We start from the raw sequence: 26,283 nt of genomic DNA on the forward strand, positions 1-26,283 counted from the left end.
CGGTGGCTGGGAAAAACTCCCTAGGAAAAACTCCTGAGAAAGGCCAAAAACCTAGGAAGAAACCTAGAGAGGAACCAGGCTATGAGGGGTGGCCAGTCCTCTTCTGGCTGTGCCGGGTGGATATTATAACAGAACATGGTCAAGATGTTAAAATGTTCGTAAATGACCAGCATGGTCAAATAATAATAATCATAGTAATTGTCGAGGGTGCAACAAGCACGTCCGGTGAACAGGTCAGGGTTCCGTAGCCGCAGGCAGAACAGTTGAAACTGGAGCAGCAGCATGGCCAGGTGGACTGGGGACAGCAAGGAGTCATCATGCCAGGCAGTCCTGAGGCATGGTCCTAGGGCTCAGGTCCTCCGAGAGAAAGAAAGAAAGAGAGAAAGAGAGAATTAGAGAGAGCATATTTACATTCACACAGGACACCGGATAAGACAAGAGAATACTCCAGATGTAACAGACTGACCCTAGCCCCCCGACACATAAACTACTGCAGCATAAATACTGGAGGCTGAGACAGGAGGGATCAGAAGACACTGTGGCCCCATCCAATGATACCCCCGGACAGGGCCAAACAGGCAGGATATAACCCCACCCACTTTGCCAAAGCACAGCCCCCACACCACTAGAGGGATATCTACAACCACCAACTTACCGTCCGAAGACAAGGCCGAGTAATCCACTCAAATGTTTTTTTTTAAATGCATTAGTCCCAAAGTGTTTTGCATGTCAGCAGTCAAGGAATCAAGCGATTTGCATTATCATGATGATGTGGCAAGTTACAATGTGCTTTTTGAAAGTCCCATATCTTGAAAATTTGATCGCTCACATGCAAAACATTTTGGGACTGAATCAACAGTGGACTACAAATACCAAAATATAGTTTTTTAGTGGATTATTCCTTTAATGCAGTGCACACCCAGCATGGTGACAAAGGTCAATAGTCCCTTTTTCCCCTCTATTTCTGTTTTTATTCGGTTGTTGTTGCACAGCGAAAAGGGAATTGACCTGACCTCCCAGTGATTGCCATGCAAAGTGGCCAAATTTGGCGCCAAATGGAATGTTTGAACTCTGTCTACAGTCCAAACGTTACCTCCACTGCCACGTGGCCAATCCACAGGTATTATTATGATCACATAGAGAGAGGAAACTACTGCTACAGTATGCCAGTGTTTAAATCTGTACATACCAGCATTGGAAACCCAGTTCTGATTGTCTGTGCGTGTTGCAGGCTTTAGGCCTGCATAAATCAACGAGAAAACCAGCCCAAAACCGAACCTGTACGATCCCAAATATGCTGTATTTACCCTCCTACACGGCAGGTCAAGTTTCAAAGTTTCTCTCTCCAGGTTACGTGAAACACAACAAATATTGACTGGGGCCAAGCGTCTATCAGCACTCAGTGGATTTTTAACCCTCATTTTGGGATCTTTCTGCTCCCTCTTGGGTCCTGGCTGAAGGACTATATCTGGGAGTGTTAAACCTCAGGCAACACATACAGGCCTGGAACCATGAGACGCCTGGCTCTCCTCCTAGGCCTGTTGGCCCTACACCAAACCCACTGCTTTGAGTTTGTGGTAGAGGGAGAGTGGGAGACGGAAACGGTGAGTTCATATATTTCAATGTCGACTGTTATACGATAATGAGATTGTTTTATAGATGTGTCTTAATTGCCTTAATGCTGCTGGATCCAAGAAAGAGTAGCTCCTTTCTTGGCAGCAGCTAATGTCGATTCTTAATAAATACAAATGTGTATTTTACAGAACTATATTTTATGTGATGTCCATGTGATTGATTAATGTACAACTTTTATTCTCTATTTTACAAACGGCCCTTTTGTTCTACCAGTCATTAGAGGAACAACATGGACGATTTAAGGTGAGATGAAACTCTTCTTTTCTTTTTTCAAACAATTTGTCTGAATTAATGTTATTTAATGTCATAGTTTGCTATTCACAATTGTTAATAAACGGCATTTCTTATATTCAATATTACATTGATTCAATAACGCAACATATTATGAGGGAAATTATCCTGTCTTGAGGTGGGTTTTTTGTTTTGCCCAGTTACGGAAATAGAATACCAACAACATGTAAAAGCAAGCAGTCTGCCTCATTGACCTCTGAACTATTGATAAAGGTGTTACGCTGAGGTCAATGGATTGAACCCAATGAAAGTCCTATACATGTGGTCAATATAGGCTTACTGACAATTCAAACATTTCATTTAGAATGTCTATAGAATTTTTATGCCATTATCACCAACCTATAGTTACTGTTACATATGAAACATTTTCTCTCTGAAGGCAGTATGGGACAATACAGATACTCCTGCATCCGCATTGCTTGCTATTTGGGGTTTTAGAATGGGTATCTGTAAATCACTTTGTGACAACTGCTGATGTAAAAAGAGATTTATAAAAGACATTAGCTTGATTGATTGGTACAGAGCTGATTGTTTCTGTGTGTTTCCAGAGGGCGATATTGACCAGTGAGGAGCAGGAAGACTTTGAGGTAGGTTTCTCTCTCTGGCCTCTGCTTGATGTTCGACCCCTCTGTCCAATGTGACAGAGTTTAGTCCTCTTATCTACTAATCAATGGTCCTGTTTGAAGAGAATCCGCTGACAGATAGGTTATTGACTTCACTCTGCAGTTGCTACATCCATTTAACGTTTCTGTGGTAAAATGTGTCATTTTCTTTCTCAGAATTCACAGCCTGTTATACACTGACTATACCAAACATTAGGAACACCTTCCTAATATTGTGTTGCACCCCCCCCCCCTTTTGCCCCCAGAACAGCTTCAGTTCATCGGGGCGTGGATTCTACAAGGTGTCGAAAGCGTTCCACAGGGATGCTGGCCCATGTTGACTCCAATGCTTTCCACAGTTGTGTCAAATTGGCTGGATGTCCTTTGGGTGGTGGACCATTCTTGATAGACACAGGAAACTGTTGAGCGTTAAAAACCCAGCAGCGTTGCAGTTCCTGACACAAACCGCTGCGCCTGGCACCTACTACCATACCCCGTTCAAAGGCACTTAAACATTTTGCTTTGCTCATTCACCCTCGGGATGGCACACACACAAAAACCATGTCTCAATTGTCTCAAGGCTTAAAAAGCTTTCTTTAACCTGTCTCCTCTCCTTCATCTACACTGATTGAAATGTATTTAACAAGTGACATCAAAAAGGGATCATAGCTTCCTCCTGGATTCACCTGGTCAGTCTGTCATGGAAAGAGCAGGTGTTCTTAAGGTTTTTTTTTATCATCAAGTAGATACTCCAAAAAACATGTTTCCTATCCATTTTTCAGTCAGATATTTTGATTTGTAGATTTTTTTTCAATTCTGTGTCCCGAAACCAGTTGTTTTATGTGGTTTAGATGTAAAGATGTAGAGAGCATGACTCACAATTCCTATGCAACGGCAATCGTCCCTAGTTGATGACATCACAGCCAAAGTCAGTCTCACGTGCTTCACCTCTCCCTGTAGGCCATCCGGGGTGATGACATCACAGTTAAGAGCTACAAGGTGGAGAGCCGCATCACGTCGCGGTTCAGCCACACCACGGTCAAGAGCTCTGTGGTCAACTCTGGTCCAAATGCCCAGAGCATTGGCTTCAACGTCCAGATCCCCAAACGAGCCTTCATCACCAACTTCACCATGTGAGCCAACTGTCTCAATCACAATAAAAATCCCAATCTCAATTCTCAGTCACAATCCCAATGTCAAAATCGCAATCACACTGCAATACAACCCTGAAATGAATGGAAAGAGCTGTGCACTATGTTGTGTCCTGTTGTTAGGAATGTGAATGGGATCACGTTTGTGGGCTCAGTGAAGGAGAAGACTGTGGCTAGGAACCTCTACGCTCAGGCTAGAGCCAGAGGGAAGGCCGCAGGCCTCGTCAGGTACCGTACAGCCCACAATGCACCATGGCTATGGTATTTAGTGTAGCTATACTGAAGAATGACATCTTGGACAATACAAGGAAATGGGTTCCCACCCATTTTTTTGACCGTTATGAATCCTATGCCCTTCATAACGGTCTATGCCGTGTATAACAAACATTGTTGTTACATAAGACCTTTCTAGTGTCCTGTGACTGACTATAGAGCTGGTAATGCTACACCACAGGGCTAACTCCCAGGACATGGAGACCTTTAAGACGGAGGTCCACGTGCCTCCCGGCAGTAAGATAGAGTTTGAGTTGCACTACCAGGAAATGATGCAGAGGAAGCTGGGCTTCTATGAACACTCACTATACCTGCAGCCTGGACGACTGGTGCCTCAGTTCCAGGTGAGAGAGCCTACGTTTGTGCGTGTGTGCGTGCCTGTGTGTGGTATTTAACGACTGTATTTGATAGGTCAGTGCTGATGGGACAGCGTATTTGAACCTTCTCCCTGTCTCTCTGCAGGTGGATGTGTATATCTATGAGCCCAGCGGCATTGCCTCTGTGGAGACACCGAACACCTTGGGAGAGCATTTCAGTGGCATGGCCAAACTCACCTCCTCTAAGGACAAGGCTCACGTGGTGTTCAAGCCTTCGCTCCAGCAGCAGAGGAAGTGTGAGAACTGCACCACCAGCGCTATCGATGGCGTCTTTACCGTCAAATACGACGTCCTGAGAGACAGCAACGCCGGGGAACTGCATGTGGGTACACACACTGACAGAAACACACGCAGTAACACAGTCTTTGTGTCACTTTACTTTGTAACAGAAATGTATGTAATACAGGAAGTATGGGTCACTGTTATCTCACTGTTTCTCCTAGGTTTCTGACGGGCATTTTGTGCATTTCTTCGCCCCGGCCAACCTCTCCCCCCTTCCTAAAAACATTGTGTTCGTCATCGACGTCAGTGGATCTATGTGGGGAGTCAAGATGAAGCAGGTGTGTGACGTAACCATAGAAAAACTCACAGGGGTCAATCTGTGCCCCATCAGGGTCGTACATCTCTCTTCTCTCACAACCGGCAGAGCCTGCCTGCCAAATGAAACACTGCCCTCATGTGGGTATTCTGTGAAACTGCCCTTAAATTACTCTCCAATCTCATTTATGACTATCGCTCTCTCTTGCTCTATAACTCTCTCTCTCAGACTGTGGAGGCTATGCAGACCATATTGGATGACCTGACCATGGATGACTACTTCAGCATTGTTGACTTCAACCACAACGTGCGCTGCTGGAGCGAGGAGCTGGTTCCAGGCAGCACCATACAGGTGGCTGAGGCCAAGAAATACATCCAGAACATCAAACCCAACGGAGGTGAGAGAAGGACGGAGAGAGAAAAGGGAGGGATGAAAGAAAGAGAGCGACAGAGAAAGAGAGAGATGTGGAGGAGTATAAGGAAGTAGAGGGTTGGGTGGAATTAAGTAATGGGAAGAGACAGAGGAAAGAGGAAGAGAGGAAAGAGTGGTAGATAATGAAAGGCTGTGTCTGGATATGTATCTGATTGGTTCTCGCTGCCCTTTGACCCGATTCAGGCACCAATATCAATGAGGCATTGATGAGGGCGGTGCAGATGCTGGTGAAGGCGTCCAATCAGGGCATGATTGACCCACGCTCTGTCTCCATGATCATGCTGGTGTCTGATGGAGACCCCACTGTTGGTGAGACATCATACCGCTGCTGATCCCAAAACGGACACTGACTGACTTTTCATCACCCACCTCATACCACTTCACCCCCCTTCATTTTCACCCTCACGCCCCATCTAATAACCTCTAGTGGTGTACTGCCCTTCATATTATTGTGTTACCGTCATCCACCATCTCTCCCTCTCTGTGTAGGAGAGATCAAGCTCAGCGCCATCCAGAAGAATCTGAAGAAGGTCATGAGGGAGGAGTTCTCTCTCTTCTCATTGGGCATCGGCTTCGATGTCGACTACGACTTCCTGGAACGCATCGCCATGGAGAATAGGGGCGTGGCCCAGAGGATCTACACCAGCCACGACGCCTCAGATCAGATACGGGTACAATAGACCCCTGTCCCTAAAACTCCCATTCATCCTTCTCTCCCTAATCCTGCATCCAGTTGTATCACTACTCCTCCTCCATCCCCTCCCTCCGCTCTCCCCCCTTTGTAGGACTACCTCTCCTCTGAATTCTCCTCCTATTGTTGTATAATTACTCTCTCACCGCCATCTCTGACCTCTGGGAACTCACCGCCCTCCTCCGCTCTCCCCCTCCAGCGGTTCTACAGCCAGGTCTCGTCTCCTCTCCTGAGGAAGATCACAGTTCAGTTCCCAGAGGACTCTGTCTCTGACGTCACACAGAACCACTTTGACAAGTACTTCAGTGGCTCAGAGCTGGTGGTGGCTGGGAAGGTGCTGCCCTCTGACTCCACTACTCTAAACAGCTTCACCACTGCATCCGCTGTGAGTCATACATACACATGCACGCATGCACACTCATACACACAATGGTGGAAAAAGTACCCAAAAGTCATACTTGAGTAAAAGTAAAGATACCTTAATAGAAAATGACTCAAGTGAAAGTGAAAGTCACCCAGTAAAATACTACTGGAGTAAAAGTCTAAAAGTATATGATTTTAAATATACTTAAGTATCAAAACTAAATGTAATTGCAAAAATATACTTAAGTATCAACAGTAAAAGTAAAAGTATAAATAATTTGAAATTGCTTATATTAACCAAACCAGATAGCCAGGGGCAAACTGCAACACTCAGACATAATTAACAAACAAAACATTTTTGTTTAGTGAGTCCACCAGATATGAGGCAGTAGCGATGACCAGGGATATTCTCTTGATAAGTGGGGGAATTTTCCATTTTCCTATCCTGCTAAGCATTCAAAATGTAAAAAGTACTTTTGGGTGTCAGGGAAAATGTATGGAGTAAAAAGTACATACTTTTATGGAGCAATGTAGTGAAGTAAAAGTAGTCAAACATATAAATAGTAAAGTACAGATACCCGAAAAAATTACTTAAGTAGTACTTTAAAATATTTTTTACTTAAGTACTTTACACCACTGCATACACACACACACACACACACACACACACACACACACACACACACACACACACACACACACACACACACACACACACACACACACACACACACCTGTGTCCTACCCTCTCTCTGTCCCCCTCTTCGTCCCAGGATCGTCTGGACCTGTCCCTACAGACTGAAGCAGACTACCTGGAGCTAGACGCTGCGCTGGCCCAGCAGCAGCATGCCTTCACTGGCTTCGCCAGACAGATGTGGGCCTACATCACTGTCAACCAGCTACTGGCCGAGAGGTGAGCGAGAGGGAGAAAGGGAGAGAGAGAGAGTTTAACACATCTTTATTTTCAATCTAAGGAGTGAATACAAAGCTTGTGCTATAAATTGCCAGCCCTTCGATACAGAATACAGAGCATGAATAAACACACAGAGTAACATTTTGTGAATGTTATATCCCTGTTCCCTGCAGGTCCCTGGCCCCCACTGCTGGTCAGAAGAGGAAGATCACACAGAGGATCCTGACCCTGGCTGTGGAGCACCAGTTTGTCACGCCCCTCACTGCCCTACTGGTGGAGAGTGAGGAGGCCAAGGAGAGGCTGCTCGCTGACTCCCCTAAGGACCCCAAACAGGGCTGCTGTGCAGGTGCCTGATAAAAATCACTAGAGTCCCCCATTTTGGGTCTTGTAAATGTACATGAGGGCAAGAGAGTGACTAAAGCTTTCCCAAACTCATTTTGTGTGTGTGTGTGTGTGTGTGTGTGTGTGTGTGTGTGTGTGTGTGTGTGTGTGTGTGTGTGTGTGTGTGTGTGTGTGTGTGTGTGTGTGTGTAGGAGGATCTGGTATGGCTGCTCTCGGAGGAAGGACTCCAGTGCAGATGGTTCACAGCATCCCCCCCTGGGTCCAGATGACCACCCCTGCCCCCCCTAGCCACGCTGAGAGGCCCCTACCAGATCACATCACCATAGGTGACAATAACAACACACACACACCTCTATACACATCTGTGCTACAGTTTAATGCTTCTCTACCTGTCCATATCACAATACGTAGAAAGACACACATAGCCATTCCCTGTGTTGTATATATATTTCCACACTATGAGGTTGGAATAATGCTGTGAAATTGTGAATATTATGATAATGCACTGTGTAAGAGCTGTTTGAAAAGTCTGCCTGAAATTTCAGCTTGTTTTGCTGGGTGGGGTTTTTGGACTGCCTGATGACATCACCAAGCGATATAAGTTCATAGACCAATAACAAAGAGAGTTTGCACACCTCTCTGCCTATCCACTATAATTGAGAATTTCAATAAGCATTTTTCTACGGCTGGCCATGCTTTCCACCTGGCTACCCCTACCCCGGTCAACAGCACTGCACCCCCCACAGCAACTCGCCCAAGCCTTCCCCATTTCTCCTTCTCCCAAATCCAGTCAGCTGATGTTCTGAAAGAGCTGCAAAATCTGGACTCCTACAAATCAGCCAGGCTAGACAATCTGAACCCTTTCTTTCTAAAATTATCTGCCCAAATTGTTGCAACCCCTATTACTAGCCTGTTCAACCTCTCTTTCGTGTCGTCTGAGATTCCCAAAGTTTGGAAAGCAGCTGCGGTCATCCCCCTCTTCAAAAGGGGACACACTCTTGACCCTAACTGCTACAGACCTATATCTATCCTACCCTGCCTTTCTAAGGTCTTCGAAAGCCAAGTCAACAAACAGATTACCTACCATTTCGAATCCCACCGCACCTTCTCCGCTATGCAATCTGGTTTCAGAGCTGGTCACGGGTGCACCTCAGTCACGCTCAAGGTCCTAAATGATATCTTAACCGCCATCGATAAGAAACAATACTGTGCGGCCGTATTCATTGACCTGGCCAAGGCTTTCGACTCTGTCAATCACCACATCCTCATTGGCAGACTCAATAGTCTTGGTTTCTCAGATGATTGCCTCGCCTGGTTCACCAACTACTTCTCTGATAGAGTTCAGTGTGTCAAATCGGAGGGCCTGTTGTCCGGACCTCTAGCAGTCTCTATAGGGGTGCCACAGGGTTCAATTCTTGGGCTGACTCTCTTCTCTGTATACATCAATGATGTCGCTCTTGCTGCTGGTGAGTCTCTGATTCACCTCTACACAGACGACATCATTCTGTATACTTCTGGTCCTTCTTTGGACACTGTGTCAACAACCCTCCAGACGAGCTTCAATGCCATACAACTCTCCTTCTGTGGCCTCCAACTGCTCTGAAATACAAGTAAAACTAAATGCATGCTCTTCAACCGATCACTGCCTGCACCTGCCCGCCCGTCCAGCATCACTACTCTGGACGGTTCTGACTTAGAATATGTGGACAACTACAAATACCTAGGTGTCTGGTTAGACTGTAAACTCTCTTTCCAGACTCACATCAAACATCTCCAATCCAAAGTTAAATCTAGAATTGGCTTCCTATTTCGCAACAAAGCATCCTTCACTCATGCTGCCAAACATACCCTCGTAAAACTAACCATCCTACCGATCGTCGACTTCGGCGATGTCATTTACAAAATAGCCTCCAATACCCTACTCAATAAATTGGATGCAGTCTATCACAGTGCCATCCGTTTTGTCACCAACGCCCCATATACTACCCACCACTGCGACCTGTACGCTTTCGTTGGCTGGCCCTCGCTTCATACTCGTCGCCAAACCCACTGGCTCCAGGTCATCTACAAGACCCTGCTAGGTAAAGTCCCCCCTTATCTCAGCTCGCTGGTCACCATAGCAGCACCCACCTGTAGCACATGCTCCAGCAGGTATATCTCACTGGTCACCCCCAAAGCCAATTCCTTCTTCGGCCGCCTCTCCTTCCAGTTCTCTGCTGCCAATGAACGAACTATAAAAATCTCTGGAACTGGAAACACTTATCTCCCTCACTAGCTTTAAGTACCAGCTGTCAGAGCAGCTCACAGATTACTGCACCTGTACATAGCCCATCTATAATTTAGCCCAAACAACTACCTCTTCCCCTACTGTATTTATTTATTTATTTATTTAGCTCCTTTGCACCCCATTATTTCTATTTCTACTTTGCACTTTCTTCCACTGCAAATCTACCATTCCAGTGCTTTACTTGCTATATTGTATGTACTTCGCCACTATGGCCTTTTTTTGCCTTTACCTCCCTTATCTCACCTCATTTGCTCACATTGTATATAGACTTATTTCTCTACTGTATTATTGACTGTATGTTTGTTTTACTCCATGTGTAACTCTGTGTTGTTGTATGTGTCAAACTGCTTTGCTTTATCTTGGCCAGGTCGCAATTGTAAATGAGAACTTGTTCTCAACTTTCCTACCTGGTTAAATAAAGGTGAAATAAAAATAAATAAAAACTTAACAGCTAGTTTTCAGGTTACACATCCCTCCCATTAGGCTCCTCCAATTATGCCCCTCTCTCAGACCACTCCCAGACAGTCCTAGCAAAAGTTTTCCTTGAGAAATTGCATTTTGCTAAGAAGCTATTTTTTGATGTGATGTAAAAATTCTAGCAAAGTGCGTAGCGCTTAGAATTGAAAAGATATTATTCATCCTAATCAGACAGTTTTTTTTACATGGACGACACATTGGAGATAATACAAGACAAGTACTGGAAACAATAGAACACTATGACAAATCTGGGAAACCAGGCCTGATATTCATAGCTGACTTTGAAAAGGCTTTTGATAAAGTTATGACTGGAATATATATATATATATATATATATATATATATATATATATATATATATATAAAGTATGACTGGAATATATGGAATATTTGAATTTTCAACCCTAGGTGTAAAATAGTAAATAATGTCTCCTTCTCAGAAAGTTTTAAACTGTCAAGAGGAGTAAAACAAGGTTGTCCACTATCGGCATATCTATTTATTATGGCCATCGAAATGTTAAAAGCAGATCCAACAATAATATCAAGGGCCTAGAAAGCCAGGGCTTAAAAACAAAGGTGTCATTGTACGCTGATGATTCATGTTTACTTTTAAATCCACAATTTGGATCCCTCTACAGCCTCATAGAGGATCTAGATAATTTTTTTTATCTCCTCTGGATTACAACCAAATGATGGTAAGTGTACAATATTACGTATTGGATCACAAAAAAGACAACTTTTACATTACCGTGTAATTTGCCAATAAAATGGTCTGACGGTGAAGTGGACATACTCGGTATTCATATCCCGAAAGAAAGAAATTATCTCATTACAATGCATTTTAATGTAAAGTTAGCAAAAATAGATAAGATGTTGCTACCGTGGAAAGGAAAATACCTGTCTCATTAACTCTTTAGTCATATCCCAGTTTACCTATTTGCTTATGGCCTTGACTACTGTACACCTAGCGACTTGTTTTTTAAATTATATGAGCAAAAAAGATTCTATTTTATTTGGAATGGCAAGCCAGACAAAATTAAATGGGCCTATTTATATAAATAATATGAATACGGAGGGCAATAATGATTAAATATTAAAGCATTAGACCTCTCACTAAAGGCTTCAGTCATTCAAAAGTTATGCTTAAATCCGAACTGGTTCCCTAGCAGATTAGTAAGGATGTCTTACCCCATGTTCAAGAATGGTCTTTTTCCCTTTATTCAGATTACAGACTCTCACTTTCGGTTATTTGAAAATGAAATCATCTACAAAATATCTCTATTTTTAAAACAAAAGTTGGTTGCAATTTCAGTTTAATCCACCAGAAAAAAACCAGAACAAATATTACAACAAATATTATGGTTAAATTCAAATATACTAATTGATTAAAAAAACTATATTTTTGGAAAGAATGTTTAAAAAAGGTACAATCTTTGTAAATTATATCCTAAATAGGACTGGCAGAGTTGTTACACATGCAGCTAACAAAAATATGTGGAAATGTCTGCTGTACTCAAAATGTAAAATGGTAGAGGCAAGTGGAAGGGGGGGAAAGTAAGGAACTTGTCTGTCGGCCCTGCATTAAAGACCAAAATTGGCTAAAGAAAATTGTGATAAATAAAAAAGTATACCAGTTTCATTTAAGGACCCAAAAAATGACAGCTGTGCCATATATATTTGCAAAATAGTCTGGAAGAAATTTTGGATGCATTGATTCCATGGCACATGGTTTATGAACTGATACAGAAAACAACGCTGGATTCAAAACTTCGTGTTTTTCAATTTAAATGACTATACAAAATTCTTGCAACCAATAGAATGTTATACATATGGGGGATACAACTATCCCAGTACTGCAGATTTTGCTGCAATGAGTCAGAATCATTAGATAATTTGTTTTGGTACTGTCCACATGTAACTATTTTTTATTCTTTTTGACCATTTTAATTGAAAACAATCACAGTAAGTTACTTAATTGTTACTCAGAAATGATTTGATATTGAGATAAAAACAGCTACATTGGGCCATCAACATTGCCTACCTCCCTACCTGGCAATTTTGCAGTGGGTAATATTCTTATGTCCATTGTGTCACTATAGTAACGGTTGTCTGTCTGTGTGTTTTCTGTGTGACAGTGGAGAACGACCCTCACTTCATCGTCCACCTGCCTAAAAACAACATGGACATCTGCTTCAACATCGACTCAGAGCCTGGACACATCCTCAATCTGGTGTCAGACCCTGGTGCAGGTATGTGTGTGCATGCAAAAATGTGTGTGTCTCTGCTTGTGTCCACTTACCTCTATTCACCGCCCTCTTTGTCCTCCAGGTGTGGTGGTGAATGGTCAGTTGGTTGGCTCTAAGAGGGTGGGGGTGGAGGACAAGGAGAAGGTGAACACGTACTTTGGCACCGTCTCAGTGTTCTACCAGCCTGACGGCATCAGGGTGTCAGTCAGCACCGACCGTATCGACCTGACTGACGGCAGGAACAACCACTCCTTCACCTGGGGAGCCACGGCCGACATCACCCAGGACAGGTAGGAACATGCACACCCACACACAGACACACACAAACCGCTGGTCAGGCACCGTCAGCCTATTTTACTGTGGTAAGGTAAAAAAGTACATTTCAAAAGTACATGGTTTCCTGTTTTAACCACATGCTATGCTCTCTGTGTGTTTCAGGGTGAAACTTTCCATAGTGAAGGACTCCAAGGTGATGGTGACGGTGGATGACAAGATCACTGTGATGGTGCTGCTACATCGTGTGTGGAAGAAACACCCAACCCACGTGGACTTCTTGGGCCTCTATATCCCCAACAACAACCAGTACTCCTCGCAGGCCCACGGCCTTATAGGTAGGTCACCAATTGGACCCAAGTGTTACCCTGTTACTGTACTGTTACAATAATGTTATAATCTAATTAAATGATTTGACATATAGTGGCAAGATACCCTACGTCTCTCTTAAAGTGAATCCTGCAGCAGTATCCCTATATTTAATCGTAGCCTACTTCAATAGGTTTCACTGATCTGTGTGTGTGTGTGTGTGTGTGTGTGTGTGTGTGTGTGTGTGTGTGTGTGTGTGTGTGTGTGTGTGTGTGTGTGTGTGTGTGTGTGTGTGTGTGTGTGTGTGTGTGTGTAGGTCAGTTTGGCCAGGAGCCAGAGGTGAGGGTGTTTAACCTGCACCAGGGAGCTGACCCTCTGAAGAAGGAGGCCACCATGGAGGTGAAGGGCACCAAGCTAGTCGTCACCAGGTAAGAACACACACTCTCTCATGCACATCCCTGCTGCCAGGTAAACCACACACCATTACAGGAAAAACATCAGCACACGTCACACATACTCAGTCGGTAGACTTCATCTCTGTTCAAGTAATCCTTCCACCGTATCACACAGTGGGACATAGTGCATGTGAGTGCTAACACAGTGAGGCTTGTGGATGAGGTTGTAACTATTGGATGTGTGTGACAGGGGCTGGCAGAAGGACTACAGGCGGGATAATAAACGTGGATCTGACGTCTTCTGCTGGTTCATCCACAACAGTGGCAAAGGCTTCATCGACGGCCATTACACCAACTACATCGTCCCACGACTCGACAGCTTCCTGCCGCTCCCGCTCTGAGCGACCAATCGCCAGGCACACAGGGGTACCACGTAACCCAGGCAGTCAGAGACAGGGCGTAGTTCTAAGGGATATCCTATTCCACAGGTACAGGAGACACACACATTTGCAGTCAATCTGACTAGACACATATCTGTTATTACCTGTTTTCATATCACATCTCTGTCTGACAACTCTCTCTCTCTTTATAAAACGTTATAAAAAGCAGTATCAGTATGTATAGCAGTGTGAATGTTTCATTATTTTCATGAAGACTACGCTGCCGGCTTTGAACTTTATGTACACTTCTTAACCAGAACATTCCAGTGACTGTTGTATTTCTCAGATCTCATCTGACATGGCAAAATCCAAATGTTTTTCAATCAACCATTGTATCAAACAATTCATAGGTCAAACTTTATTCAATAAGTAATATTACAACATTAAATGTATTTGTAGAGAACCATTTTAATAACAATACAAAATAAAAATAAAAAAAGTTTCCCCCCCCCATAATCATTGCTTGAAGAGATACCTCCATAGAAAATGCATATTTAGAGAAAGTAACTCTGACACAGTAGAGTCTCTCGGCTGATGGGCCTCAGTGGAAGGGTAGGGGCTCTTGGGTTACGCTGTCATGTAACAGAAGTCATGATAGATCAGGCCATTTTAGAGAAATCCTCGTAGGCGATCCCGTCCACCCTCCTCCCTTTCATCCGACCCTGAGGAAGAAAACACACCCTTGTATGAGAAAATAAGAACCATTCATATCATCTCAAAGCAGTTGCTATACCAAACATCTATTCCACCACCAAACGGTAGAAACTGATGCATGACGAGAGCCATTTTGTGCCTGGTCCTTACCGAGTCAAGTGTGAGGGTGGCACTGAACTTTCTCTCGTCTATGGAGTCCAGTAGGGCCTCTGTGTCTCTGTACACACCGTTCAGAACCAGGACCCGTTTACCTGTGGGACAGATGGGATAGATTTGATAATTAGATTTGGTGAAATAACAGGTCAGATTACAGATAAAGTAAAAATGTACAGTTTGCAAATCATCAATTTCCTGTGGACATGTGTGTGTGTGTAACCGTGGCGAGAACTAGGTTACCCGGTGCAGGGATGACCGTCTCCAGGTGACTCTGGTCTAGTTTCAGTTTGTCCCCTGAGTCAATCATCTTCACTACGGCCGTGTATTTATCCTGCACCTCCTACAACACACAACTGTTAGCCTAAATACATATGATATTCTTCTCAATGGCAGCGTATTGACTATAAACCTCTTATAAGCTACTTAGAACACAAAACTGGCCCAATCAAACATCTTGGATATGATCATGCATGTGTGGAACTAATGTGTTACCTTGACGACTCCTTTCTTCTTGTGGTATTTCTCCCCCAGTCTCTTGGTAACAACTTTGATTACGATGCCGGGGTGCAGCCAGTGGTCCGCTCTCACAGACCTCTTCTTCTGCTTCTCCATCTGAACATAACACGGCTCACAAAGGGTTACATGCGCACGTGTTTAACACAGAGTTAACTTGACAGTGCATCAAGTCAGATCTGAGAGGGAGAACTGGAAACACTACCGTACCTCCATGATCTCATCCAGGGCTGATTTCTTCTTCTCTTTGGCTTCTGAGGTGGAGGGCGCATCTTTCCTTTTCCCTGATCCTGCTGCCTTCAGGGCACTGGGACCCAGGGCCACACTACGGGGAAGAGGTAGACACAGTGTTAATCTGAGTGAAATCCCCACAGTCATTTACTTTTGATGTTTTGCATTGCTATTGATGACGGTGAGTCATTCTTCCTGAGCTTCAGATTACTGTACCTGGCTTTAGATAGGCCATCCGCAGAGGAACAGGAGCCCTTGGCCAGATTGAAGGTAACTGAAATATAATCCGAAATATAACCAGCGAGAGATGAGCGGACAAAACTGTATAATCGGTATCATTTCTGACCAAACGCATCATGAGTTACCTATATATATATATATATTTTTTTTTAAACATACCTTTCTCTTCTTCACTTTCTCGTTTCAACTCAGTGAAAACCGGTGCTTCCTGAAAAAAAGAGGGACAGATTGTTTTGAGTCCATGACATGTCATAGGTAAACAGTATCTTTGCTGAACAGTAGGGATGTGAATCTTTCCTTTCAAGCACGATTCGATACAGGAACAAAACTTTTAGTTTGAAATAATTCTGTGTGATTTGGTTGAATTATTTTCCATTCTAATTTAAAATCTAATACTGATGAAGTTTAGGAGCGGAGCCTCTGAGCTGGATCTGTCGGAGATGACTTCTCTGAGCTGTGTGTGAGAATGATGTATGGTGTGTGTAGGCGCCTGAGCTGAGCCAGAGGGAAAACTGAGCATTTACCACTATCTGATTAGGAGGAGGGAGGAGGGGGGAATTTATGCTTTTTGTCCCCTCACTTTTGAGATCTCATTCACCTACTGATTATTTTGTCAAATGTCTATATTTATCTTTAGAAATGAGCTGAAATAGCAAATGAATATAACGCAGCTTTGGATTTCATCCCCGTCTCAAAAGCGAATGGTTGTGAACTTTACGGAGGAGAGTTGCTCTTCTCTCGCTCCGACCACAGGCTTGCAAAATGTTTGTTATGAAATTACAACTTTAACCTGTTCATGTAAAAATGACAAAATGCACTGATTCTTTAAAGCAAAACCACCAAAACAATTTCTTATGGTGAACCTGGCAATCGAAAAGCCCCAATCAAAAGTTAGATGTGCAATCAGAAAGATGTGAGTTGTGTCCACTCCAGTAGCCTATACAACTCAAGTAAAACAACAACCAGTAAAAAAATAAATGTACAGTGCATTTGGTAACAATGACCCAGCAAATTACATTGGTTGTCACCCAATTAATAAAGCCTAAGATTTGACATTGCGAAAGCCATTTTACAAGCATTTGAATGCTGATAGTGCCGCACAGATGTATGAAAATTAGATCAGGGATAGGCTCTCGTTGGTGCGAGCTGCTCTGTGCGCAGTTGTTATCTGACTTGGAGATCAATGACTGTCATATGAATTGACATGCTTAGTTAGATAGGCTACTGAAGGAAAGGACACATAAATTCAGTCACAAAAGATTTGAGGTATTTTTGGAAAAACGTTAGTGAACTGGGGGTTTGTAACTTTTTTAATAGATTTTCTGACCAATACATGCTACATTTTGATCAGTTTGGGCTCCCACGGACCAATGCACGTGTATCTTAAACATTTGTACCAGGTGCCGACGCGTATCAGTGAATCGTTACATCCCTAGTAAACAGAACCCTTGGCCAGTCCTTGTTCAGCAGACAGTGTAATATGTCCTCCTAGTCAGAGGAGGGCAGTAGTGGTACTCTCTCACCTCTGGCTCCCTGCCTCCTTGGCCCCGGCGGACCTGCTCCTCTATGAACTTGGCACTGCGCTCCTGGTCATCAAGGTCCTGCTTCTTCTTCTTCTCCAGCTCCTCCTGCCTCCGGATGGTCTCTGGGTCGCGGTCGATGTACTGGATGTACCAGCCTTTGGGCGTCTCATCCACCTTACAGAAACCTGGGAGAAGTCATCAAACACAGCAATGTCAGGGATCTGACAGACACAGACAGACACACATAACCTCCGTTCTAAGAGGCATGAGCGTGAAAGTACCCTCTTTCCCCAGCCACTTGGTGAATTCAGTGAGAGTCTCCCACTGGGTGGAGTTCATATGGACATGCTCTCTGTCATTGATGTACTCGTTATAGACAATGTTGTTTTGCACTCGCTTGGTTCCTGGAGAGAGAGAGAAAGACATTCAGTCAGGTTGAGGTTTATCTTACGGTCTCTTTATAAGTAGCTAGTGTAATATTGCGTGCACATATAATACATAGATTCAGAAGAAATCAAATATTACCAAAGCGCCTTTTAATCAGCTCAATAAAGTCATTCTTGAACTCCCTTGGTGAGAGGAAGAGTGGAGAGAGGAGAAAGCAAGTAAGTCCACTGGTGGAACACCTCTCCTGGCTCATCATTACACCATTATTGACATGTCATTTTAACATTTATTGGAGACAGTGTTACAGAACACGACATACCAACAGCCAGACCTAAGCAAATGCAGATTGACTCACTGTGAGAAGTTGTCCATGATCTTGTTAGGGTCCTCCGAGGCCAGCAGCAGTTGTCTCTGGTGGGACTCGGACATGCAGTGGCATTTGAAGCCATTCTATGGGCAGAAAGGGAGAGCTAGTTCAACCTTCTGTATTGTATGTACTAGCTCTTGTCCCGGGCGTTACCACTAGTGCGCAGAGCCTAACTTCTGACATGCCTGATCGAGATCTAGCTAACGTTACTTTCCTGAGGACAATACAGTCTATCTAGCTCGCTAGTTAACTTACATGGTTAATTTACACTATGAACCTATGAGGAGGTCGTTTATGACGCGTGAAACATTTGGCTTGCATCTACTAGCAAATATGCCAAACGTTACGCTATATAACGTTAGATAGCTAACTTAGCTAGCCATCTTTCTTACCTCGTCTCGACATTGTTTCTGGCACATTTGACAATACCATCGCAATTTTTGAAGACCTTTTGCTTTAATCCTATTCCCGATCGCCTTTGGGCTTAGAAAACCCTCTTTCCCCATGTCAAATAATAATCGTCTACATAAACATACGCAAGACAATTATTTAAATTCGAAATAATCCTCGAACACGTTCAAATGTTATGCTCTTCTTCTTCCTCATAAAAATATGCCGCTTCCGTGGGTATTTCGTCATCAATTTACGTGTACTTTGAAGTAGCGCGAGGTTTGTTTTTTCGTACACATGTTGCCATTTACTTGCGCTTGCGCAGTCCTGTGAGTCTGACCTTCATCGAAGTAATCATGTTCGCCAGGACCAGCGCGTTGGTGTTCCTCCCACAATGGTAACGTTTTATTTGCAAAATTCCGTATTTTTGACAACATGATTTTGAGCGTTGTGCTGTCGTACACAAATGACAAATATGTACGTCGTATGCGTTGCTGAGCCATGTAAAACATTGCAAGGGCGCGCTAAACCGGTGTAGGCCGCAGATGGTGTATGGTGCACTGTGAATGGCCAAGTTCAGCCGGTGCGGTGTCTAAGATGACATTAGCTTACTAACTAACTAGCCATGTCATTGAATTGTGTGACAGCTAACTAACGTTGGTTAAATGGTCCTTTAGTAATTCGTACAACGCCAGATGTTTTCAGAACAGTGTTCAGCTCTTGTCAAATTCACTGTCCCTCCCGCTAACTATGTTGGCATGCATTTTCTGGATAAACCTAACATGCTAACGTTAGCTGGTGACATGGACTCTAGGATAACGTTAACTAACAGATTGCTAGTATAGTTTTACTAACAACATGTATTCGCATAAAGGTAGCTAGCTATTTGTATTGGGAGGGAAATAGTTTAATCCCCTAAACGTGGACATCCTCAATATGTTGCGAACTTACAATGATAATGTTTCTAACTTACCTAGCTAATTCTGTTTGTTTTGTAGTGGGCAGGTCAGGAACATGGCTACCTTGAAGGACAGTAAGTATTTACCATGCCATCTCTTTAACTACTCTGTATTACATAACATTCACCCTTGAGCTTCCTCTTTTAAAGTCTTATGCACAAGGGAAACTTTAAAATTATGATGATATTGTAGCTGTGTGTCTCAATGTCGTTGAACCTCAAATGTTTAGTCAGTTAGTGGCATCCGTCGTTCCCATTCTAGTCACCATCCGTTTGAAGTCCATCAAGAACATCCAAAAGATCACCAAGTCCATGAAGATGGTGGCCGCTGCTAAGTATGCCCGCGCTGAGAGGCAGCTGAAGCCCGCCCGTGTCTATGGAAACGGCGCTGTGGGTATGTCATTGCTCGCTCTGCATGATCTCTATATATACACACACACACACACACACACTAAAGTCCAAGGGAATGGACTATTTCTATGTGACGGTCATGACTGTCTGTTATTATGGTCCTCTATTAAGACTATAGTGAGAGGGCAGGGGTAGTTCAGGGCCTTTATTCATAAAGTCTCAGAGTAGGAGTGCTGATCTAGTATCAGTTTAGCCTTTTATATCACAATGAATAAGTTTACATGGACAAATGGGACCTGATCCTAAATTAGCCCTGGTACTCAGGCGCTTCTTGAATACCATCCCTGTACTATCAGGGTTGTTTCACACACACTTATTGGAAAGGCTTTTGTGACGTTTGACCGGGGTGTTCAACAAACCTGTTGATGGTCCCTCTTCTCTTCCCTGTATGTCCCCCAGCCCTGTACGAGAAGGCTGAGATCAAGGCACCAGAGGGAGTGGCCAACAAGCACCTCCTGATCGGTGTGTCGTCTGACCGTGGTCTCTGTGGCGCCGTCCATTCCAACGTGGCCAAGGCCATCAAGGCCAAGATTGCCACCCTCACCGGTGAGGGCAAGGAGGTGATGGTAGTCAATGTGGGGGACAAGCTGAGGAACATCCTGCAGAGGTACAGAATGATGATAAAGAAATGCAGCCACGTCAGCTTTACTTTACTGTATGATGCCCACAGCAACCGGTCCACTTTAGTGGTTCCCTTTGGAATTTAGTATATTACCATGACAACAGTGTTCCCTCCCCGCCACCCAGGACACACGGCAATTACCTGCTGCTCAGCTGCAAGGAGGTGGGCCGCAAGCCCCCCACCTTTACCGACGCTTCCATCGTCGCCACAGAGCTGCTCAACATGGGCTACGAGTTTGACCAGGGTGCTGTCATCTACAACAGATTCAGGTATGGGGGGACTCCTTTCACAGCCACATCAGTGTCTTGTTTCCTCCAAATGTTTTCTTAGTTGAGACACTATTGGTATGGGAAGATTCACGTCAAGGATAGTCTTATCCTTCAAAGTACATAGCCCATTATCAAAACAAGTCTTGAATGGATGTTATTTTCCCCCCCTCATTCAGGTCTGTGATCTCCTACAAGACTGATGAGAAGCCCATCTTCTCCATTGATACTGTTGCTAATTCAGGTACAACACCGTTGGTTTGAAGGTCGCTTTAATTTTTTAGTCTAAGTCGTTGGGGAGGGGGTACTGCTACGCTGACATCTTGAATTGTTTTAAGATGGTCATACTATGGATCATTTAGCTATTTGATTTTTCGTTTTTAAGACCCCTTTAGGTTTTAAAACAATATATACATATATTTGGCCTTTACTATTAAAGACCATGGAAACGCATTGAATAACACATTCATACATGGCAAAAAGGACAGTCCAAAAAGAAATCATAAGCAACAAGGTTTTGAAGTGTCTGTCCTAAATCTAGGAGATATATAAACTCAGTGTGTTTTTTATATATATATATATATATATATATATATATATATATATATATATATATATATATATATATATATACACACACACACAAAATGTGTACATACATTTAACCCTTTTTTTGGGGGGTAGGCACAAAACTACCTTTTATATTTCCATTTGTTTAAAAAAACCCGGTATCGGTTACCTTCAGAAGAGTCCCGTAACACTTGTGGGGGTTGTAGAGCAAAACAGAACACCATCGGGTTCGTGAGACTCTCCTTTCAGCAGTGGGGGTCCTATTAGTTTGTAGCCCAAACGGTTCTCACCTTCCCAAACAGAAGTTGGCACATTGACAGTACCGACTTCAGACGAGTCTCCTGACATTTGTGGGGTTGGTCGAGGAAAATGAAGACACCATTGTGTTTGAGAGTCCCCTTTCCAGAGTGGTCATAATAGTTTTTAGGCCAAACCGTTTGGACACTACAGACGTTTTCACGAGAAGACCGATTTTTCGGGATGTCTCATGGTCTGCCACCTTTCACCGCAGATGTGACTCCCAATGCAAAAAAACTTTAACTGACAGATTTAGATTATTATTTTTTTTGTTAATTAGGTTGATGCGCTTGTACGTCAATCGACTCTAGGGGGGGTTAAAGATGTATGCCCCACTAAATGGCCAACTGACATCACACGTCTTCTTTTTCCTCTCCTGTAACAGAGAACATGGGCATCTATGATGACATTGATGCTGACGTGCTGAGGAACTACCAGGAGTTTGCCCTGATCAACATCATCTACTTTGGCCTGAAGGAGTCCACAACCAGTGAGCAGAGTGCCAGGATGACCGCTATGGACAGCGCCAGCAAGAACGCCTGTGAGCATCTCCTCCTCAGCCGCTGCCTCTAACACCTGGCTTACTGCTCATCCACCTCACTTGTCTATTAAGTCGTAGTCGTCCTGCCTTCCTCACAGCACACACAGTAGCTGTAGTCCTTTGTGATTATCTTCCTCAGTCTCCCTCTACTGCTTGATTGCCCTAGTGTTATGCCTCTAGGGTTGCCGTTGATATTACAATATCAGCTAATCTGGTTGCCAGGTCTGTGTGCCTGCACTGCGATGGCTTTGTTCTCAGATTCATATCAACCCTGGCTCTGTTCTGTCCCCTCCAGCTGAGATGATTGACAAGCTGACCCTCACCTTCAACCGTACCAGGCAGGCTGTCATCACCAAGGAGCTCATTGAGATCATCTCTGGAGCTGCTGCCCTGTGAGTACTGTTCACACGGTCAGCTTCTTTCTGTTTCACTCTTTGTCCCTCTCTCTCCCTCACACATTGGTTGTCTCCCCTTGGTGTTTGATCTGTCCCTCACAGTAATGTTTTTTTTCTTCTTCACACACATTCATCCCCACTCATTCTTAACCTTGATTAGTTACCTAATACCTTTGAAAATATCCCCAACTTGACTCCTTGCATGAGCCCACCCATTGTCTGTCATTTTTTTAATAATTAGACTTACGTTTGTTCACTAATCATTATTTTCTGTCAACCTTATTACTCCAATCCCTCATGTTGGTACCAGGACATAAATCATGTGATTGTAGGTAACAGCCCCTAGGGTACATGTGCTATGCTCAAAGGAGATAGTTGCAAGTGCTTTTTAGTCCAGGCCTATGCTTAGTCTGTGTCCGGAAAACCATCCCACTGTAGTCTTAAGATGGAATAGCTCCCTCTAGGGCCTAGTGTGTTCGATCGTGTATCCTGTGGTTTTTGTTAAAATCAGAATACAAACCCTATTATTCCCCCACATTTACTGTGACATTTTGGTTGGGTATTTTGATTTCATCCCGTTTTTTCTGAATGTGTGGTTTCAGATAAATGGACGAGGTTCTCCTGCTATCGTCGCCTGTTGTTCTGGCGTACATGCTTCTGAATACTTCAAACGGCTGTCATCAGTTTTATGAACATTTGTGCTTCTATTTGTAAAATATACGGTAAAAAATAAACCTCTTACAGAGAAACATATTCCTTTTCATATGTCCTCCTAGTTCTACTCACAATAAATCGTACTTGTGACTATGAAAAAGAGTGGTGTTTGAGCATAAAGCTAGGCTACAATTTGACATTGCTATTATGTTTTCCTTGTGTCTGAAAAATGCTATTGCACTGCCAAATATAGGCTGTCTATGGAATGTATCACTTTAAAAGGTTATCATTGCACTCAATTCCTTTGAAATAAAAGTTATGGTATTTGGTACAACTCTTCGTATTCTAGACTAATAAAATGTATAAATGCAACAATTTCAAAGATTTTACAAAGTTACAATTCGTATATGGAAATCAGTCAATTGAAATATGTTCATTAGGCCCTAATCTATAGATTTCATATGGCTGGGAATACAGATATGCATCTGTTGATCACAGACCCTTAAAAAAATAAAAGGTATCAGGAAACCAGTCAGTATCTGGTGTGACCACCATTTGCCTCGTGCGGCGAGACATCTCCTTCGCATAGAGTTGATCAGGCTGTTGATCGTGGCCTGTGGAATGTTGTCCCACTCTTCAATGGCTGTGCGAAGTTGCTGGATATTGGCGGAAACTGGATCATGCTGTCGATCCCGAACTTGCTCAATGGGTGTCATCTTGAGTATGCAGGCCATGGAAGAACGGGAAAATGTTCAGCTTCCTGGAATTGTGTACAGGTCCTTGTGAAATGGTGCTAAGCATTAGCATGCTGAGACGAGGTGATGGCGGTGTATGAATGGCACAATAATGGGTCTCAGGATCTCATCAAGGTATCTGTGCATTCAAATTGCCCTCGATAAAATGCAATTTTCTTTGTTGCCTGTAGCTTATGCCTGCCTGTACCATAACCCCACCGCCACCGTGGGGCACTCTGTTCACAACGTTGACATCGGCGAACCGCTATCCAACATGACACCATACACTCTATCTACCATCTCCCTGGTACAGTTGAAACGGATTAATCCGTGAAAAGCACAGTGGCCATCGAAGGTGAGCATTTGTCCACTGAAGCCGGTTTCAACGCTGAACTGCATTCCGGTCAATACTCTGGTGAGGACGACAAGCACGCAGATGAGCTTCCCTGAGACAGTTTCTGACAGTTTGTGCAGAAATTCTTCTGTTGTGCAAATCCACAGTATCATCAGCTATCCGGGTGGCTGGTCTCAGATGATGCTGCAGGTGAAGAAGCTGGATGTGGAGGTCCTGGGCTGGTGTGGTCTGCGATTGTGAGTCCGGTTGGACATACTGCCAAATTCTCAAAAACAACATTGTAGGTGGCCTATGGTATAGAAATTAACAGTAAATTCTGTGGCAACAGCTCTGGGGGACATTCCTCCAGTCAGCATGCCAATTGCACGCTCCCTCAAAACTTGAGACATCTGTGGAATTGTGTTGGGTGATAAAACTGCACATTTTAGAGTGGCCTTTTGTCCCCAGCACAAGGTGCACCTGTGTAATGATGATGCTGTTTAATCAGCTTCTTGATATGCCACACCTGTCAGGTGGAGAATGCTCACTAACAGGGATGTAAACAAATTTGTGCACACAATTCGAAATATATGTTTTTTGTTCGAATGGAGAAGTTCTGGGTTATTTTATTTCAGCTCATGACACATGGGACCACTTTACATGTTGCATTGATATATTTGTTCAGAGTAGATCTATATTTCCCATCACCTAGATATTCTGTGTAACAAAGAAACAATGAATAAACTGGTTATTCAATGAGTTTGTGTGATATCAACTGTATATCCCACCTGCATCTTATCAATATTGTTATTCCACTGTCCGATGAGAACATAACTGTTCTCTCAATGGTAATGTTTATGTTGGTCATTTTGTTGCAGAACTTGATTCTACAACTGAAATGGGATGAAAGGTTAAGTACCAGTTCATTTATGAACAGTGCAGTCATACACAGTGCAGCCGCACAAAATGTACTCACTATGTAACCAATGAGTTATTACAGATTTATAAACCGTCTACTTGTTAACCTATTGCAATAAAACCTATATAAAGGGTTCTCATTATTCCTGTTAGTTCAAGAGTTTTTGTTGTTGCTGTAGTAGGCCTTGTAAGCAGTGTTAGTTTAGTGATATCAGATGACTCCTGCTTAGCAGAGGAGTCTCAGCCCAGCGTCTTAGAAAAATAAAGCCTGATACTATTTCATGTCTGTGTTATTTTTACGCCACTAAAACGAAGTGCAAAAGGTGCTTTTAAGAGCTTAGCGCCCATACTATGCTAACACATACAGAAGAGTTTATATTAAACGGTGTGTGTCTCTATACCGTCTTTATTGAGTGTAACCTAATCTGAGTGGGGCTGCTGTGTCTGCCTGTCTCGGTCCAGACAGGGCTAACCTGTGTGTCACTGCCTGCCGTGTGTAAGTATGTCTGTGTGTATACCTGTCTGTGTATACCTCTCTGTGTCCATGAGTGGTCTGATGTGTATAAGGAGGAGAATCCAGATGCAGCACTTGGAGTATTTGTCAAATTATTATTGCAAATTGTTGACGAACATGCACCTGTTAAGAAACTAACTGTGAGAACTGTGAGAGCCCCCTGGATCAATGATGAATTGAAAAATTGTGGTTCAAAGAAACTATGCAAAAAAGCTGGCAAACAAGTCAGGCTGCTCAGCTGATTGGTTGACATACTGTCAATTGAGACATTTTGTGACCAAGAATACATTATATTACCAAAACAAGATAAATTACATAAAAAACGATGGATTTTCTTTGTAATGATATTATGGTCTGAAATCCAAATTAATCTCCATCGGTCATTGAAGTTGATGGGTAATTTATAATTAAACCTTTTGATATAGCCAATCATTTCAATGACTTTTTCACTGGTAAAGTGGACAAACGGAGAAGTGAAATGACAACATTTAACAGTGAACCATTATATTTGTCTATTGAAGATATAATAATGAAAGTGAAGGATTGCTGTTTTTGAATTTGGTCAAGTTTGTG

At 43.3% G+C, this 26,283-nt stretch overlaps 3 protein-coding genes across 4 annotated transcripts; 2 read left to right on the plus strand and 1 right to left on the minus strand.

The window, feature by feature from the left end:
• The first annotated feature begins 1,371 nt into the window (after window positions 1-1,371).
• LOC115198852 (inter-alpha-trypsin inhibitor heavy chain H2) lies at window positions 1,372-14,216 on the plus strand. Its single transcript, XM_029761199.1, has 20 exons — window positions 1,372-1,604; window positions 1,849-1,878; window positions 2,475-2,513; window positions 3,489-3,661; window positions 3,803-3,907; window positions 4,134-4,296; window positions 4,415-4,651; window positions 4,773-4,889; window positions 5,096-5,264; window positions 5,483-5,608; window positions 5,789-5,970; window positions 6,190-6,375; window positions 7,127-7,266; window positions 7,440-7,612; window positions 7,800-7,934; window positions 12,508-12,621; window positions 12,701-12,908; window positions 13,057-13,229; window positions 13,517-13,628; window positions 13,846-14,216. Exons 1-20 carry the CDS (start codon window positions 1,512-1,514, stop codon window positions 13,994-13,996), a joined length of 2,826 nt encoding a protein of 941 aa, XP_029617059.1. The 5' UTR covers window positions 1,372-1,511; the 3' UTR covers window positions 13,997-14,216.
• A 162-nt stretch (window positions 14,217-14,378) lies between these two features.
• LOC115198853 (DNA/RNA-binding protein KIN17-like) lies at window positions 14,379-18,749 on the minus strand. Its single transcript, XM_029761200.1, has 12 exons — window positions 18,499-18,749; window positions 18,095-18,189; window positions 17,878-17,921; window positions 17,634-17,756; window positions 17,353-17,537; window positions 15,989-16,037; window positions 15,806-15,863; window positions 15,569-15,683; window positions 15,338-15,457; window positions 15,086-15,185; window positions 14,840-14,940; window positions 14,379-14,697 (listed from the first exon to the last, which is right to left on the minus strand). The coding sequence occupies exons 1-12, from the start codon at window positions 18,610-18,612 to the stop codon at window positions 14,635-14,637; spliced, it is 1,167 nt and encodes a 388-aa protein (XP_029617060.1). The 5' UTR covers window positions 18,613-18,749; the 3' UTR covers window positions 14,379-14,634.
• Window positions 18,750-18,786: 37 nt separating this feature from the next.
• On the plus strand, window positions 18,787-23,544 carry LOC115198854 (ATP synthase subunit gamma, mitochondrial-like). Of its 2 annotated transcripts, none has more exons than XM_029761202.1 (9): window positions 18,787-18,893; window positions 19,495-19,529; window positions 19,717-19,848; window positions 20,265-20,472; window positions 20,613-20,756; window positions 20,933-20,997; window positions 22,006-22,161; window positions 22,457-22,571; window positions 23,159-23,544. In XM_029761202.1, the coding sequence occupies exons 1-8, from the start codon at window positions 18,853-18,855 to the stop codon at window positions 22,555-22,557; spliced, it is 882 nt and encodes a 293-aa protein (XP_029617062.1). In that variant the 5' UTR covers window positions 18,787-18,852; the 3' UTR covers window positions 22,558-22,571; window positions 23,159-23,544. The 2 variants fall into 2 exon arrangements, with proteins under 2 accessions (XP_029617062.1, XP_029617061.1); XM_029761201.1 differs by having other exon boundaries at window positions 18,788-18,893; window positions 22,457-22,553.
• Window positions 23,545-26,283: the final 2,739 nt, after the last annotated feature.

The sequence above is a fragment of the Salmo trutta genome, chromosome 8, assembly GCF_901001165.1.
Source record: "Salmo trutta chromosome 8, fSalTru1.1, whole genome shotgun sequence".
Classification (NCBI taxonomy): domain Eukaryota; kingdom Metazoa; phylum Chordata; class Actinopteri; order Salmoniformes; family Salmonidae; genus Salmo; species Salmo trutta.

Bases quoted from the DNA above. Each gene is read 5' to 3' on its own strand.
- LOC115198852 (XM_029761199.1), top strand. From the start codon at position 1,512: ATGAGACGCCTGGCTCTCCTCCTAGGCCTGTTGGCCCTACACCAAACC. The intron at 3,662-3,802 runs GTGAGCCAACTG...TCCTGTTGTTAG, and splicing joins TTCATCACCAACTTCACCAT to GAATGTGAATGGGATCACGT. The intron at 4,652-4,772 runs GTGGGTACACAC...TGTTTCTCCTAG, and splicing joins GCAACGCCGGGGAACTGCAT to GTTTCTGACGGGCATTTTGT.
- LOC115198853 (XM_029761200.1), bottom strand. From the start codon at position 18,612: ATGGGGAAAGAGGGTTTTCTAAGCCCAAAGGCGATCGGGAATAGGATT. The intron at 17,757-17,877 runs GTAATATTTGAT...CTCTCTCTCCAG, and splicing joins GCTGATTAAAAGGCGCTTTG to GAACCAAGCGAGTGCAAAAC. The intron at 17,538-17,633 runs GTACTTTCACGC...GACTTCTCCCAG, and splicing joins CAAGTGGCTGGGGAAAGAGG to GTTTCTGTAAGGTGGATGAG.
- LOC115198854 (XM_029761202.1), top strand. From the start codon at position 18,853: ATGTTCGCCAGGACCAGCGCGTTGGTGTTCCTCCCACAATG. The intron at 19,849-20,264 runs GTATGTCATTGC...TATGTCCCCCAG, and splicing joins CTATGGAAACGGCGCTGTGG to CCCTGTACGAGAAGGCTGAG. The intron at 20,473-20,612 runs GTACAGAATGAT...CCCGCCACCCAG, and splicing joins CTGAGGAACATCCTGCAGAG to GACACACGGCAATTACCTGC.